Source organism: Eucyclogobius newberryi, unplaced genomic scaffold, assembly GCF_026437365.1.
Source record: "Eucyclogobius newberryi isolate DKJ021-1_F unplaced genomic scaffold, fEucNew1.0.hap1 SCAF_28, whole genome shotgun sequence".
In the NCBI taxonomy this organism is placed as follows: domain Eukaryota; kingdom Metazoa; phylum Chordata; class Actinopteri; order Gobiiformes; family Gobiidae; genus Eucyclogobius; species Eucyclogobius newberryi.
In genome coordinates, this window is record NW_027315923.1 from 420,356 (window position 1) to 436,196 (window position 15,841).

At 46.5% G+C, this 15,841-nt stretch overlaps 1 protein-coding gene across 1 annotated transcript in view; it reads right to left on the bottom strand.

The window, feature by feature from the left end:
• cytl1 (cytokine like 1) overlaps window positions 1-1,859 on the bottom strand; it is a 107,263-nt gene extending 105,404 nt beyond the window's left edge. The window contains exon 1 of the mRNA XM_072459817.1: window positions 878-1,859. Within this exon, the coding sequence (XP_072315918.1) occupies window positions 878-1,021 (144 nt within the window). The 5' untranslated portion in view covers window positions 1,022-1,859. The remainder of the gene's footprint in view (window positions 1-877) is intronic.
• Between the last annotated feature and the right edge of the window lie 13,982 nt (window positions 1,860-15,841).

Here is a 15,841-nt window from a genome sequence, read left to right on the forward strand (position 1 = left end):
GTCACCTGGTGTCCCTCTGTCACCTGGTGTCCCTCTGTCACCTGGTGTCTCTCCTCTGTCACCTGGTGTCTCTCCTCTGTCACCTGGTGTCCCTCTGTCACCTGGTGTCCCTCTGTCACCTGGTGTCCCTCTGTCACCTGGTGTCTCTCCTCTGTCACCTGGTGTCCCTCTGTCACCTGGTGTCCCTCTGTCACCTGGTGTCTCTCCTCTGTCACCTGGTGTCCCTCTGTCACCTGGTGTCCCTCTGTCACCTGGTGTCCCTCTGTCACCTGGTGTCTCTCCTCTGTCACCTGGTGTCCCTCCGTCACCTGGTGTCCCTCTGTCACCTGGTGTCTCTCCTCTGTCACCTGGTGTCTCTCCTCTGTCACCTGGTGTCCCTCTGTCACCTGGTGTCCCTCTGTCACCTGGTGTCCCTCTGTCACCTGGTGTCCCTCTGTCACCTGGTGTCTCTCCTCTGTCACCTGGTGTCCCTCCGTCACCTGGTGTCCCTCTGTCACCTGGTGTCTCTCCTCTGTCACCTGGTGTCTCTCCTCTGTCACCTGGTGTCCCTCTGTCACCTGGTGTCTCTCCTCTGTCACCTGGTGTCTCTCCTCTGTCACCTGGTGTCCCTCTGTCACCTGGTGTCTCTCCTCTGTCACCTGGTGTCCCTCTGTCACCTGGTGTCCCTCTGTCACCTGGTGCTGTGGAAGCATGAGCTGTGATTGGTAAATGGAAAACGTAATAAACACATGAGCCTAAAGTGATAGTTCACGTTCCTGGGCCCTGATTGGCTCAGCAGGTTTAGGACTGCGTGAGCCCCGGAGCACCTGATTGGACTATAAACCAGCCTGGACTATAAACCAGCCTGGACCATAAACCAGGTCCACTAGAGTCTGACCGTGCGGTGGAGGCGGTGGACGCGGTGCAGCAGGTCCATGGTCTCTCTGCTCAGGCTGAGCGCGCGGGAGTAACACGTGGGAGGCGCGCAGCGCGTCAGAACCATCGCGCAGCACAAGCACGCCAGCAGCACCAGCAGCTTCATGACTGGACAACGCTTCAGGGCGTGTCTGATCCGCCTCTGATCCGCCTCTGATCCGCCTCTGATCCGCCTCTGATCCGCCTCTGATCCGCCTCTGATCCGCCTCTGATCCGCCTCTGATCCGCCTCTGATCCGCCTCTGATCCGCCTCTGATCCGCCTCTGATCCGCCTCTGATCCGCCTCTGATCCGCCTCTGATCCGCCTCTCGAACAGAAAAACACGAGTGGGAAAACGCCCAGTGACGTAAAGACGGGAAGGCTGTGGAAAGAGTTCAAGACCGGTCCTGGTCCTGGTCCTGGTCCTGGTCCTGGTCCTGGTCCTGGTCCTGGTCCTGGTCCTGGTCCTGGTCTTGGTCTTGGTCTTGGTCTTGGTCTATGTCTTGGTCCTGGTCCTGGTCCTGGTCCTGGTCCTGGTCCTGGTCCTGGTCCTGGTCCTGGTCCTGGTCCTGGTCCTGGTCTTGGTCTTGGTCTTGGTCTTGGTCTTGGTCTTGGTCTTGGTCTTGGTCCTGGTCCTGGTCCTGGTCCTGGTCCTGGTCTTGGTCTTGGTCTTGGTCCTGGTCCTGGTCCTGGTCCTGGTCCTGGTCCTGGTCCTGGTCCTGGTCCTGGTCCTGGTCCTGGTCTTGGTCTTGGTCTTGGTCTTGGTCCTGGTCCTGGTCCTGGTCCTGGTCCTGGTCCTGGTCCTGGTCCTGGTCTTGGTCTTGGTCTTGGTCTTGGTCTTGGTCTTGGTCCTGGTCCTGGTCCTGGTCTTGGTCTTGGTCTTGGTCCTGGTCCTGGTCCTGGTCCTGGTCCTGGTCCTGGTCCTGGTCCTGGTCCTGGTCTTTGCTGGGGCCTCAGTGAGACCAGATGTGGGCTGAGCTCTGAAACTGGAGATGTTTGTAAAAGAGGACACGCCCCTCGGCCTCAGAGGACACGCCCCTCGGCCTCAGAGGACACGCCCCTCGGCCTCAGAGGACACGCCCCTCGGCCTCAGAGGACACGCCCCTCGGCCTCAGACATTTCCACACAAACAGAGCTGTTCTTTTGACAGTTTTTAGAGTTTTCTTTTGCTTCTGCAACTTTTATGCTTCAAGAATGTTTTGTTTCCTCAACTTAGAACCATAAAATCATCACATTCATATTTGTGCTTCACATATTTTACAACCCCCTTGTGTTTGCACAGCGCCCCCTTGTGTTTGCACAGCGCCCCCTTGTGTTAGCACAGCGCCCTCTTGTGTTTGCACAGCGCCCCCTTGTGTTTGCACAGCGCCCCCTTGTGTTTGCACAGCGCCCCCTTGTGTTTGCACAGCGCCCCCTTGTGTTTGCACAGCGCCCCCTTGTGTTTGCACAGCGCCCCCTTGTGTTTGCACAGCGCCCCCTTGTGTTTGCACAGCGCCCCCTTGTGTTTGCACAGCGCCCCCTTGTGTTTGCACAGCGCCCCCTTGTGTTTGCACAGCGCCCCCTTGTGTTTGCACAGCGCCCCCTTGTGTTAGCACAGCGCCCCCTTGTGTTAGCACAGCGCCCCCTTGTGTTTGCACAGCGCCCCCTTGTGTTTGCACAGCGCCCCCTTGTGTTTGCACAGCGCCCCCTTGTGTTTGCACAGCGCCCCCTTGTGTTAGCACAGCGCCCCCTTGTGTTTGCACAGCGCCCCCTTGTGTTAGCACAGCGCCCCCTTGTGTTAGCACAGCGCCCCCTTGTGTTTGCACAGCGCCCCCTTGTGTTTGCACAGCGCCCCCTTGTGTTTGCACAGCGCCCCCTTGTGTTTGCACAGCGCCCCCTTGTGTTAGCACAGCGCCCCCTTGTGTTTGCACAGCGCCCCCTTGTGTTTGCACAGCGCCCCCTTGTGTTTGCACAGCGCCCCCTTGTGTTAGCACAGCGCCCCCTTGTGTTAGCACAGCGCCTCCTTGTGTTTGCACAGCGCCCCCTTGTGTTTGCACAGCGCCCCCTTGTGTTTGCACAGCGCCCTCTTGTGTTAGCACAGCGCCCCCTTGTGTTTGCACAGCGCCCCCTTGTGTTTGCACAGCGCCCCCTTGTGTTAGCACAGCGCCTCCTTGTGTTAGCACAGCGCTGTTGTTGTTCAAAATGATTAGTTTGAAATCGTAGAAAAACAGATTTTAAAAAGTTTATCTTTCTGTTCCTAACTACTCTGACCATAAGCGATTTCGAAGAGGAACGTTTAAGCCTGGACTTAAATGAAGAGACTGTGTCAGCAGATTTAACATGGGTCGGGAGCTGATTCCATAACACAGGAGCTTGGGAGCTAAACGCTCTACCTCCTACAGTACTTTTAGAGACTCTTGGCACCACCAGAAGGCTCTACCTCCTACAGTACTTTTAGAGACTCTTGGCACCACCAGAAGGCTCTACCTCCTACAGTACTTTTAGAGACTCTTGGCACCACCAGAAGGCTCTACCTCCTACAGTACTTTTAGAGACTCTTGGGACCACCAGAAGGCTCTACCTCCTACAGTACTTTTAGAGACTCTTGGCACCACCAGAAGGCTCTACCTCCTACAGTACTTTTAGAGACTCTTGGGACCACCAGAAGGCTCTACCTCCTACAGTACTTTTAGAGACTCTTGGCACCACCAGAAGGCCAGCATTCTGAGAGCGAAGAGCTCTGATTGGATGATATGGTTCTATAGCATCTTTGAGGTAGGATGGGGCCATGTCATTTATGGCTTTTAAAAACAAGATTTTACAAAAGAGATTTGACTTTCAACCAGATTAAATATCATCAGTGTTTGATCCTTATTCAAAAATGTTACGACAAAATATCAGGAAACAAAGAAATAAAGTATTTTTTGGACACTCGCAATTTACCACCGCCACGACCACGCCCACGCCCACCGCCACGACCACGCCCACGCCCACAACCACGGCCACCTTCACGCTCACGGCCACGCCCACCGCCACGCCCACCGCCACGACCACGGTGTGACAGGTCCACTCGGTGTGACAGGTCCACTCGGTGTGACAGGTTCAGTATGACAGGTTCAATCGGTGTGACAGGCCCACTCGGTGTGACAGGTTCAGTGTGACAGGTTCATTCGGTGTGACAGGTCCACTCGGTGTGACAGGTCCACTCGGTGTGACAGGTCCACCTGGTGTGACAGGTCCACTCGGTGTGACAGGTTCAGTGTGACAGGTTCAGTGTGACAGGTTCATTCGGTGTGACAGGTCCACTCGGTGTGACAGGTCCACTCGGTGTGACAGGTCCACCTGGTGTGACAGGTCCACTCGGTGTGACAGGTTCAGTGTGACAGGTTCAGTGTGACAGGTTCATTCGGTGTGACAGGTCCACTCGGTGTGACAGGTCCACTCGGTGTGACAGGTCCACCTGGTGTGACAGGTCCACTCGGTGTGACAGGTTCAGTGTGACAGGTTCAGTGTGACAGGTTCATTCGGTGTGACAGGTCCACTCGGTGTGACAGGTCCACTCGGTGTGACAGGTCCACTCACAACACGCCGCACACGCTCACAACGCGCCGCACACGCTCACAACGCGCCGCACACGCTCACAACGCGCCGCACACGCTCACAACGCGCTGCACATGCTCGCTGCTCACGCTCACAACGCTGCACAGTGCACACTCACTCCTCCCCTCCTTGTGTGACAGAGGCCATCTTGTCCCTGAAGGAGCGACTGGACTGTGCCTCATAAAGACTATTTCTATTCTGAATGTGACGTTAATTCACCTCAATTATGTCCAAAAGAACGGAACAAATCCTCCTAAACCAATCCACAAAGACACAAGAGGACATAAGACCATCTTTACACACAATGAGACACACACAAGACGACATAAGACCATCTTCACACACAATGAGACACACACAAGACGACATAAGACCATCTTTACACACAATGAGACACACACAAGACGACATAAGACCATCTTTACACACAATGAGACACACACAAGACGACATAAGACCATCTTTACACACAATGAGACACACACAAGACGACATAAGACCATCTTTACACACAATGAGACACACACAAGACGACATAAGACCATCTTTACACACAATGAGACACACACAAGACGACATAAGACCATATTTACACACAATGAGACACACACAAGAGGACATAAGACCATCTTTACACACAATGAGACACACACAAGACGACATAAGACCATCTTTACACACAATGAGACACACAAGACGACATAAGAGCATCTTCACACACAATGAGACACACACAAGACAACATAAGAGCATCTTTACACACAATGAGACACACACAAGACGACATAAGACCATCTTTACACACAATGAGACACACACAAGACGACATAAGACCATCTTTACACACAATGAGACACACACAAGACGACATAAGAGCATCTTTACACACAATGAGACACACACACGACGACATAAGACCATCTTTACACACAATGAGACACACACAAGACGACATAAGACCATCTTTACACACAATGAGACACACACAAGACGACATAAGACCATCTTTACACACAATGAGACACACACAAGAGGACATAAGACCATCTTTACACACAATGAGACACACACAAGACGACATAAGACCAACTTCACACACAATGAGACACACACAAGACGACATAAGACCATCTTTACACACAATGAGACACACACAAGACGACATAAGACCATCTTTACACACAATGAGACACACACAAGACGACATAAGACCATCTTTACACACAATGAGACACACACAAGACGACATAAGACCAACTTCACACACAATGAGACACACACAAGACGACATAAGACCATCTTTACACACAATGAGACACACACAAGAGGACATAAGACCATCTTTACACACAATGAGACACAAACAAGAGGACATAAGACCATCTTTACACACAATGAGACACACACAAGAGGACATAAGACCATCTTTACACACAATGAGACACACACAAGACGACATAAGACCATCTTTACACACAATGAGACACACACAAGACGACATAAGACCATCTTTACACACAATGAGACACACACAAGAGGACATAAGACCATCTTTACACACAATGAGACACACACAAGACGACATAAGACCATATTTACACACAATGAGACACACACAAGACGACATAAGACCATCTTTACACACAATGAGACACACACAAGACGACATAAGACCATCTTTACACACAATGAGACACACAAGACGACATAAGAGCATCTTCACACACAATGAGACACACACAAGACAACATAAGAGCATCTTTACACACAATGAGACACACACAAGACGACATAAGACCATCTTTACACACAATGAGACACACACAAGACGACATAAGACCATCTTTACACACAATGAGACACACACAAGACGACATAAGACCATCTTTACACACAATGAGACACACACAAGACGACAAAAGACCATCTTTACACACAATGAGACACACACAAGAGGACATAAGACCATCTTTACACACAATGAGACACACACAAGACGACATAAGACCATCTTTACACACAATGAGACACACAAGAGGACATAAGACCATCTTTACACACAATGAGACACACACAAGATGACATAAGACCATCTTTACACACAATGAGACACACACAAGACGACATAAGACCATCTTTACACACAATGAGACACACACAAGACGACATAAGACCATCTTTACACACAATGAGACACACACAAGACGACATAAGACCATCTTTACACACAATGAGACACACACAAGACGACATAAGACCATCTTTACACACAATGAGACACACACAAGAGGACATAAGACCATCTTTACACACAATGAGACACACACAAGACGACATAAGACCATCTTTACACACAATGAGACACACACAAGACGACATAAGACCATCTTTACACACAATGAGACACACACAAGACGACATAAGACCATCTTTACACACAATGAGACACACACAAGACGACATAAGACCATCTTTACACACAATGAGACACACACAAGACGACATAAGACCATCTTTACACACAATGAGACACACACAAGAGGACATAAGACCATCTTTACACACAATGAGACACACACAAGACGACATAAGACCATCTTTACACACAATGAGACACACACAAGACGACATAAGACCATCTTTAAATCGATGCTCTTCCTCAACAGTCAGAGAACAATCCAACTTCAGAATGAAACGACACAGAAATCAGAAACTTTGTTTTTGGCTTGCCAGGGAGAGATAGCCGGCTAGCACACTGCAGTGTGATATCCTGCTACGTCCCAACATATCTCTTCCTTGCATCGTCCTTGTATTCATTATTTTACATAAGAATTACACATAATAGGCGGTTCACAACTTTTCATTGGCTAACTCGACATTCAGCACTTCTTTTTGCACCTGGCCGTACTCCCTTCCTTGGCAGGATGAAAGATAAGTGCTGATGAAAAGTATTGTCCTCCCTCTCACGAAACTATTCTTCTTATCTTGCAAGTTTCTAGCTTCCTCTCACAGTTTAGCACTTTCGTTGGAATAATGGGGCAGATAATACTTTTTAATATATATCACACAAATATAATCATATATTTGCATTTTATTACATTTCCCTCCTGTTTATCAACGCATCAGTCCACTGTCTCATATCCAAACATATCACTCTTTTCAGTTTTTGACATGTCCTTCATTTTGGTGTGAACGTAACACTTTTTACACTCAAAGGTTTTATGCACAATAATAGCTGTCGTCTTCATCTTCTTCTATAGCTACTAAGGCATAATTAGGATGCACGCGGCTTTTGATCCTTTCTTCCACTGTACGCTCTATAGTGTGTCTACACATAGGAATGCAGCAGCATCCGCAAAACACAAAGCAGGCAATTATTACCAACAGTGAGGTCCGTACCGGAACTATGACACCAGCCCACCTGCCGAACCAGCTTTCTAACCACTCTGAGATGCTATTGTCTACTCCAGTGTGTTCCTTCATATTTTGAGACATAGTTCTCAATTGTGACAGGGTGTTAGTGACCGAGCCGTCTGCGGCTGTATTATTAGGGATGAATGTACAACACTGGTCCTCGAACATTAAACAAACTCCTCCTCCTTCGGCCAACTACATGTCTCCTGATATACGGGTCTGCCACGCCATTAAAGTGGTGTGATGCAACTGTGACCCGAGAGCAAGTCCTAAATTGTGGGTCAGATTAGTCAATCTCTGTAATTGGAAAGACAGGTAATTTATCCTGTCTACATTTTTGTGCGGTGTGATGGGAAATATAGCAGACACAGGTGGGAGGCCCTCAAACCCCGCTGCTATCTGGTCAGTCAGTTTGTACTCGTTAGGGACACCTCTGGGCACCCCAATAGAATCTGTGTACGTAGTATCAGTTGCTACTGGGAGCATACCAGACTGTCCACTAACGTCTCGCCTTGATCTTGTGGTATGGTTCTGGATGATGTTGGTCATCGTTATTGACCGTGGCTGGCCATAGGCACAGAGTCCTACTCCCTTGGCTTCCAGGTGCACTCTCAGCACTGTGTCCCCACACCACCACCATGCGTCCTGGCGTGGGTTACTAAGAGACCTCCTCCCGCTATCCGCTCGGTTCGATTACACATATGAACTAGTACACTTCCCATTGTTGTAATTAATAAACATTTAATATTGTAATGCATTAATAAACTTTTCAGGGTTATGCACACACACACACACTGCACATTCTTGCTCTGTCGGCTTGTGTCTGTCTCTGCTTCCTCCAACCAACTTACGACCATATTAGGATGTCCTGGAAGGTACAGAGTGGTAGGGCTGGTACCAGAGAAGATCCACCTTCTTATGAATATTCATATCCTTTGTGTGAGGGCCAGACGAGGAGCAGACCGGTCTGGGGTAACTTGAGGGACAGGCGTGTTGTAATCTGTTAGTTTTGTAATTGTAGGGAATAAATCTTCTTATTCAAACGACCATATCTTGTCTTGCTATTCTCAGTATATTACAACCTAACACCATCCCAATGTATATCTCATTAGCCTTGCATGTAGTGATGTTGTAGCAGATAGAGAAGTGGCCCATGGCTCTTGGGTAGAGTAAACAACGGTGGTTGTATATTATCTGTCAATTTTGGGAATGCCATGTCATAGTTGGCACATAGTCTATCATTCATGGTTTTGTTGGTTAAGTGTTGGACGCATGTTGTGTTTACTGCTATCGCATCTACTAATAATAACTGCGGTCGTGCAGTCATGCATAATATGCAATCCCTTCGGAGTGGTCTGGCTACCCCTAATGCTTCTTGTATCCACATATTTGTTGTAACACTTGTACCTGTGGCCATGTAGAGAAAGGTGTCTGGCGTTAAGTGCTTTTTATTGGTCACTATTATGGATCCCTGCTTTGCCCTTCCTACTGTGGCTAATGTTCGAGCCTGGGCCTGATTGCTTAAGATCGCTACAACACACACAATGATATCACAGAATGGATCCCGGGCTGGTCCTGGAACCCACCAATACGGTCTAAACAATTCACATTCTGTTTTATTTTGCTGGTTTTGCAGATTTACTATTAGTAACAAATTACCACTAGTTTGAGTCATTTTTATTTTACCCTTCCATCTTCGTGCTTCGGTCGTAGTCGCGTATGGCTCCCATGATTTCCCTGAATACGCCATAGTATTTCCCCAGCTACTGTCATGTTGTCCCACCATTATATACATTTCATAACCTTCCACATCAAGTTGATCACTTATTTTCTTCCCTCTGTATGGAATCTTAAAAATGTATGTTTCATTTACCGGTATACACGGTTGTGGCAAACTAAAGTGTGATGACCTTGGAACATGGATTGGTCGGCCAGGTTACTTTTGCCCTGTTATCTCTTTTTCCACGTGTTACCGATTGTCCGGCGTATAATGCAAGCGTTACCAGCACCCATATTATCGTCGTCGCTGTGATGATGATGATGATAACTGGTGATATATTTTGCGGTCTCTGGCTCCCACTCATAGTAGCAGAGTATGATCATTTGTGCATCGTAGACTCTGTTGTTGTCTCTGCTTACAAGAGAAGTCCTGAGTTTGGGAGTTCTGGGACTTCTGGGAGTCCTGTGTCTTGGAGGTCTATGGATCTGTTGTGTTGTCTGCCTCTGGTGCCGCCAGGTCAGATAGTTCTGTCACTTTGCAATGAGAGAGATGCACCCACGTAGAACGTCCCTCTACTTTTACTGCAGTTGGAGTGGTGAGGAGGACACGATGTGGCCCCTCCCACTGTGGGCTGTTCTACTTGGCTCGTTTCAACGCCTTTATAAACACCAGATCTTCAACTCGTACTTGCTGTGGGAAAAAAAAGAGTCTTTGGCAGTTCATGTATTTCAAAGAGTTCTTTCGTGAGCATTGTTTTTCTTATAGGCCATGATAAATCTGTAGGTTTATCACTGCTGGGTGCAGGGCTTTCTGAGAGTCCAGGCATTATGAATGGCCTTCCATGTATGATCTCAAACGGGGATAATGTTTGTCCTTCTGCTGGCATCATGTGCATATTTAGTTTCACTAACTCGACGCATTCTGGCCATGGTCTTCCAGTGTCCTCTGTAACCTTTGCCAATTTATTCTTTATTGTCCCGTTGGTTCTTTATCAAATCAAATCAATTTATTTTTGTAAAGCCCAAAATCACAACAACAGTTGCCTCTGAGGGCCACAGGGAGAAATGAATCAACAATGTCTGTGGTGGCGAGGGACGATGTCCCAGGGTCCTCTGTCCTTAGACTCTCCTTCTGCAGGAAAAACTACAAAAAAACCTCTTTGGGAAAAAAGCGTAGAAACCTGGAGGAGTTCCAGTGAAGGAGAGATCCCACTCTCACAGACGGACACGAGGGAGACTGGAGCTGGACCCACTCTTCAGGCAGATGATGGACCGTCTGAGTCGAGCTGGACCCACTCTTCAGGCAGATGAGGGACCGTCTGAGTCGAGCTGGACCCACTCTTCAGGCAGATGAGGGACCGTCGGGGGCGAGCTGGACCCACTCTTCAGGCAGATGAGGGACCATCAGAGTCGAGTTGGACCCACTCTTCAGGCAGATGAGGGACCGTCCACACAGGGCAGGGACCACTTCACCAGGAGAGGGGCATCTGGGTCCACAGGTCCTCAGGAGTGAGAGAAAGAAAAAGAAGGCGGTGAACAGTTTGCAAGTGGAATTAAAAAAGAAATATTGTTTGATAGCATAAGTAGTCAGAAGAAGAGGATAGTGCTCAAGCTGTCATACTTCCTCCAGCATAGTTGCTCCTAGGGCAGCGTAGCTGAAGCTGTGGGTTTATGTTTATGTTCCTAACTACTCTGACCATAAGTGATTTCGAAGAGGAACGTTTTAAGCCTGGACTTAAATGAAGAGACTGTGTCAGCAGATTTAACATGGGTCGGGAGCTGATTCCATAACACAGGAGCTTGGTAGCTAAACGCTCTACCTCCTACAGTACTTTTAGAGACTCTTGGCACCACCAGAAGGCCGGCATTCTGAGAGCGAAGAGCTCTGTTTGGATGATATGGTTCTATAGCATCTTTGAGGTGGGAGGGGCCATGTCATTTATGGCTTTGTAGGTCAGGAGTAGAATTTTAAATTTGATTCTAAACTCGACAGGAGCCAGTGAAGAGACTCCAGCACCGGCGTAATGTGCTCTCTTCTTTTAGTTCCTGTTAGTAATCTTGCTGCTGCATTTTGAACCAGTTGAAAGCTTTTTGTGGAGCTTTTAGGACACGCTGCAAGCAGGGAGTTACAGTAGTCTAATCTAGTCGTTATAAATGCATGGATAAGTTTTTCGGCATCACTTTTAGGCAGGATTTGACGTTCACAGTCACATTAGTGTGTCAGAGTCATATTAGTGTGTTCACAGTCACATTAGTGTGTTGACAGTCACATTTGTGTGTCACAGTCACATTAGTGTCTTGACAGTCACATTAGTGTGTTCACAGTCACATTAGTGTGTTCACAGTCACATTAGTGTGTTCACAGTCACATTACTGTGTTCACAGTCACATTAGTGTGTTCACAGTCACATTAGTGTGTCCAAGTCACATTACTGTGTTCCCAGTCACATTAGTGTGTCACAGTCACATTAGTGTGTTCACAGTCACATTAGTCTGTCACAGTCACATTAGTGTGTTCACAGTCACATTAGTGTGTTCACAGTCACATTAGTGTGTCACAGTCACATTAGTGTGTCACAGTCACATTAGTGTGTCAGAGTCACATTACTGTGTTCACAGTCACATTAGTGTGTTCACAGTCACATTAGTGTGTCACAGTCACATTACTGTGTTCACAGTCACATTAGTGTGTCACAGTCACATTAGTGTGTGCACAGTCACATTAGTGTGTCAGAGTCACATTAGTGTGTCACAGTCATATTAGTGTGTTCACAGTCACATTATTGTGTCACAGTCACATTAGTGTGTTCACAGTCAGATTAATGTGGACACAGTCACATTAGTGTGTTCACAGTCACATTAGTGTGTTCACAGTCACATTAGTGTGGACACAGTCACATTAGTGTGTCAGAGTCACATTAGTGTGTTCACAGTCACATTAGTGTGTTCACAGTCACATTAGTGTGTCACAGTAATATTAGTGTTTTCACAGTCACATTAGTGTGTTCACAGTCAAATTAGTGTGTTCACAGTCACATCAGTGTGTTCACAGTCACATTAGTGTGGACACAGTCACATTAGTGTGTTCACAGTCACATTAGTGTGCTCACAGTCACATTAGTGTGGACACAGTCACATTAGTGTGTCATTCTCACATTAGTGTGTTCACAGTCACATTAGTGTGTTCACAGTCACATTAGTTTGTCACAGTCACATTAGTGTGTTCACAGTCACATTAGTGTGTTCACAGTCACATTAGTGTGTCACAGTCACATTAGTGTGTTCACAGTCACATTAGTGTGTTCACAGTCACATTACTGTGTTCACAGTCACATTAGTGTGTTCACAGTCACATTAGTGTGGACATAGTCACATTAGTGTGGACACAGTCACAATAGTGTGTCAGAGTCACATTAGTGTGTCACAGTCACATTAGTGTGTCACAGTCACAATAGTGTGTCAGAGTCACATTAGTGTGTTCACAGTCACATTAGTGTGGACACAGTCACATTAGTGTGTTCACAGTCACATTAGTGTCACAGTCACATTAGTGTGTTCACAGTCACATTAGTGTTTCACAGTCACATTAGTGTGTCAAGGTCACATTAGTGTGTTCACAGTCACATTAGTGTGTCACAGTCACATTAGTGTGTCACAGTCACATTAGTGTGTTCACAGTCACATTAGTGCGTTCACAGTCACATTAGTGTGTCACAGTCACATTAGTGTGTTCACAGTCACATTAGTGTGTTCCATTAGTGTGTCAGAGTCACATTAGTGTGTTCCATTAGTGTGTTCACAGTCACATTAGTGTGTTCACAGTCACATTAGTGTGTCACAGTCACATTAGTGTGTCACAGTCAAATTAGTGTGACACAGTCACATTAGTGTGTTCACAGTCACATTAGTGTGTTCACAGTCATATTAGTGTGTCACAGTCACATTAGTGTGTTCACAGTCACATTAGTGTGTTCACAGTCACATTAGTGTGGACACAGTCACATTAGTGTGTTCACAGTCACATTAGTGTGTTCAAAGTCACATTAGTGTGTTCACAGTCACATTAGTGTGTCAGTCACATTAGTGTGTTCACAGTCACATTAGTGTGTCACAGTCACATTAGTGTGTTCACAGTCACATTACTGTGTTCACAGTCACATTACTGTGTTCATAGTCACATTAGTTTGTTCACAGTCACATTAGTGTGTCACAGTCACATTACTGTGTTCACAGTCACATTAGTGTGTTCACAGTCACATTAGTGTGTCACAGTCACATTAGCGTGTTCAGAGTCACATTATTGTGTCACAGTCACATTAGTGTGTTCACAGTCACATTAGTGTGTCACAGTCACATTAGTGTGTTCACAGTCACATCAGTGTGTTCACACTCACATTAGTGTGTTACATTAGTGTGTCACAGTCACATTAGTGTGTCACAGTCACATTAGTGTGATACAGTCACATTAGTGTGTCACAGTCACATTAGTGTGTCACAGTCACATTAGTGTGACACAGTCACATTGGTATGTCACAGTCACATTAGTGTGTTCACAGTCACATCAGTGTGTTCACAGTCACATTAGTGTGTCACAGTCACATTAGTGTGTTCACAGTCACATTAGTGTGTTCACAGTCACATTAGTGTGTCACAGTCACATTAGTGTGTTCACAGTCACATTAGTGTGTTCACAGTCACATTAGTGTGTTCACAGTCACATTAGTGTGTCACAGTCACATTAGTGTGTTCACAGTCACATTAGTGTGTCAGTAAAATTAGTGTGTCACAGTCACATTAGTGTGTTCACAGTCATATTACTCTGTTCACAGTCACATTAGTGTGTTCACAGTCACATTAGTGTGTCACAGTCCCATTACCGTGTTCACAGTCACATTAGTGTGTTCACAGTCACATTACTGTGTTCAGAGTCACATTAGTGTGTTCACAGTCACATTAGTGTGTCACAGTCCCAATACCGTGTTCACAGTCACATTAGTGTGTTCACAGTCACATTAGTGTGGACACAGTCACATTAGTGTGTTCACAGTCACATTAGTGTGTTCACAGTCACATTAGTGTGTTCACAGTCACATTAATGTGTTCCCAGTCACATTAGTGTGTCCAAGTCACATTACTGTGTTCACAGTCACATTAGTGTGTTCACAGTCACATTAGTCTGTCACAGTCACATTAGTGTGTTCACAGTCACATTAGTGTGTCACAGTCACATTAGTGTGTTCACAGTCACATTAGTCTGTCACAGTCACATTAGTGTGTTCACAGTCACATTAGTGTGTCACAGTCACATTAGTGTGTTCACAGTCACATTAGTGTGGACACAGTCACATTAGTGTGTTCACAGTCATATTAGTGTGTCACAGTCACATTAGTGTGTTCAGAGTCACATTAGTGTGTCACAGTCACATTACTTTGTTCAGAGTCACATTAGTGTGTTCACAGTCACATTAGTGTGTCACAGTCACATTAGTGTGTTCACAGTCACATTAGTGTGTTCACAGTCACATTAGTGTGTTCACAGTCACATTAGTGTGGACACAGTCACATTAGTGTGTTCACAGTCACATTAGTGTGGACACAGTCACATTAGTGTGTCACAGTCACATTAGTGTGTTCACAGTCACATTAGTGTGGACACAGTCACATTAGTGTGTCACAGTCATATTAGTGTGTTCACAGTCACATTAGTGTGTTCACAGTCACATTGGTGTGTCACGGTCACATTAGTGTTGACACAGTCACATTAGTCTGTTCCGTTAGTGTGTCACAGTCACATTACTGTGTTCACAGTCACATTAATGTGTTCCATTAGTGTGTCACAGTCACATTAGTGTGTCACAGTCACAATAGTGTGTCACAGTCACATTAGTGTGTTCACAGTCACATTAGTGTGTTCACAGTCACATTAGTGTGGACACAGTCACTTTAGTGTGTTCACAGTCACATTAGTGTGTCCAAGTCACATTACTGTGTTCACAGTCACATTAGTGTGTTCCCAGTCACATTAGTGTGTCACAGTCACATTAGTGTGTTCACAGTCACATTAGTCTGTCACAGTCACATTAGTGTGTTAACAGTCACATTAGTGTGTCACAGTCACATTAGTGTGTTCACAGTCACATTAGTCTGTCACAGTCACATTAGTGTGTTCACAGTCACATTAGTGTGTCACAGTCACATTAGTGTGTTCACAGTCACATTAGTGTGGACACAGTCA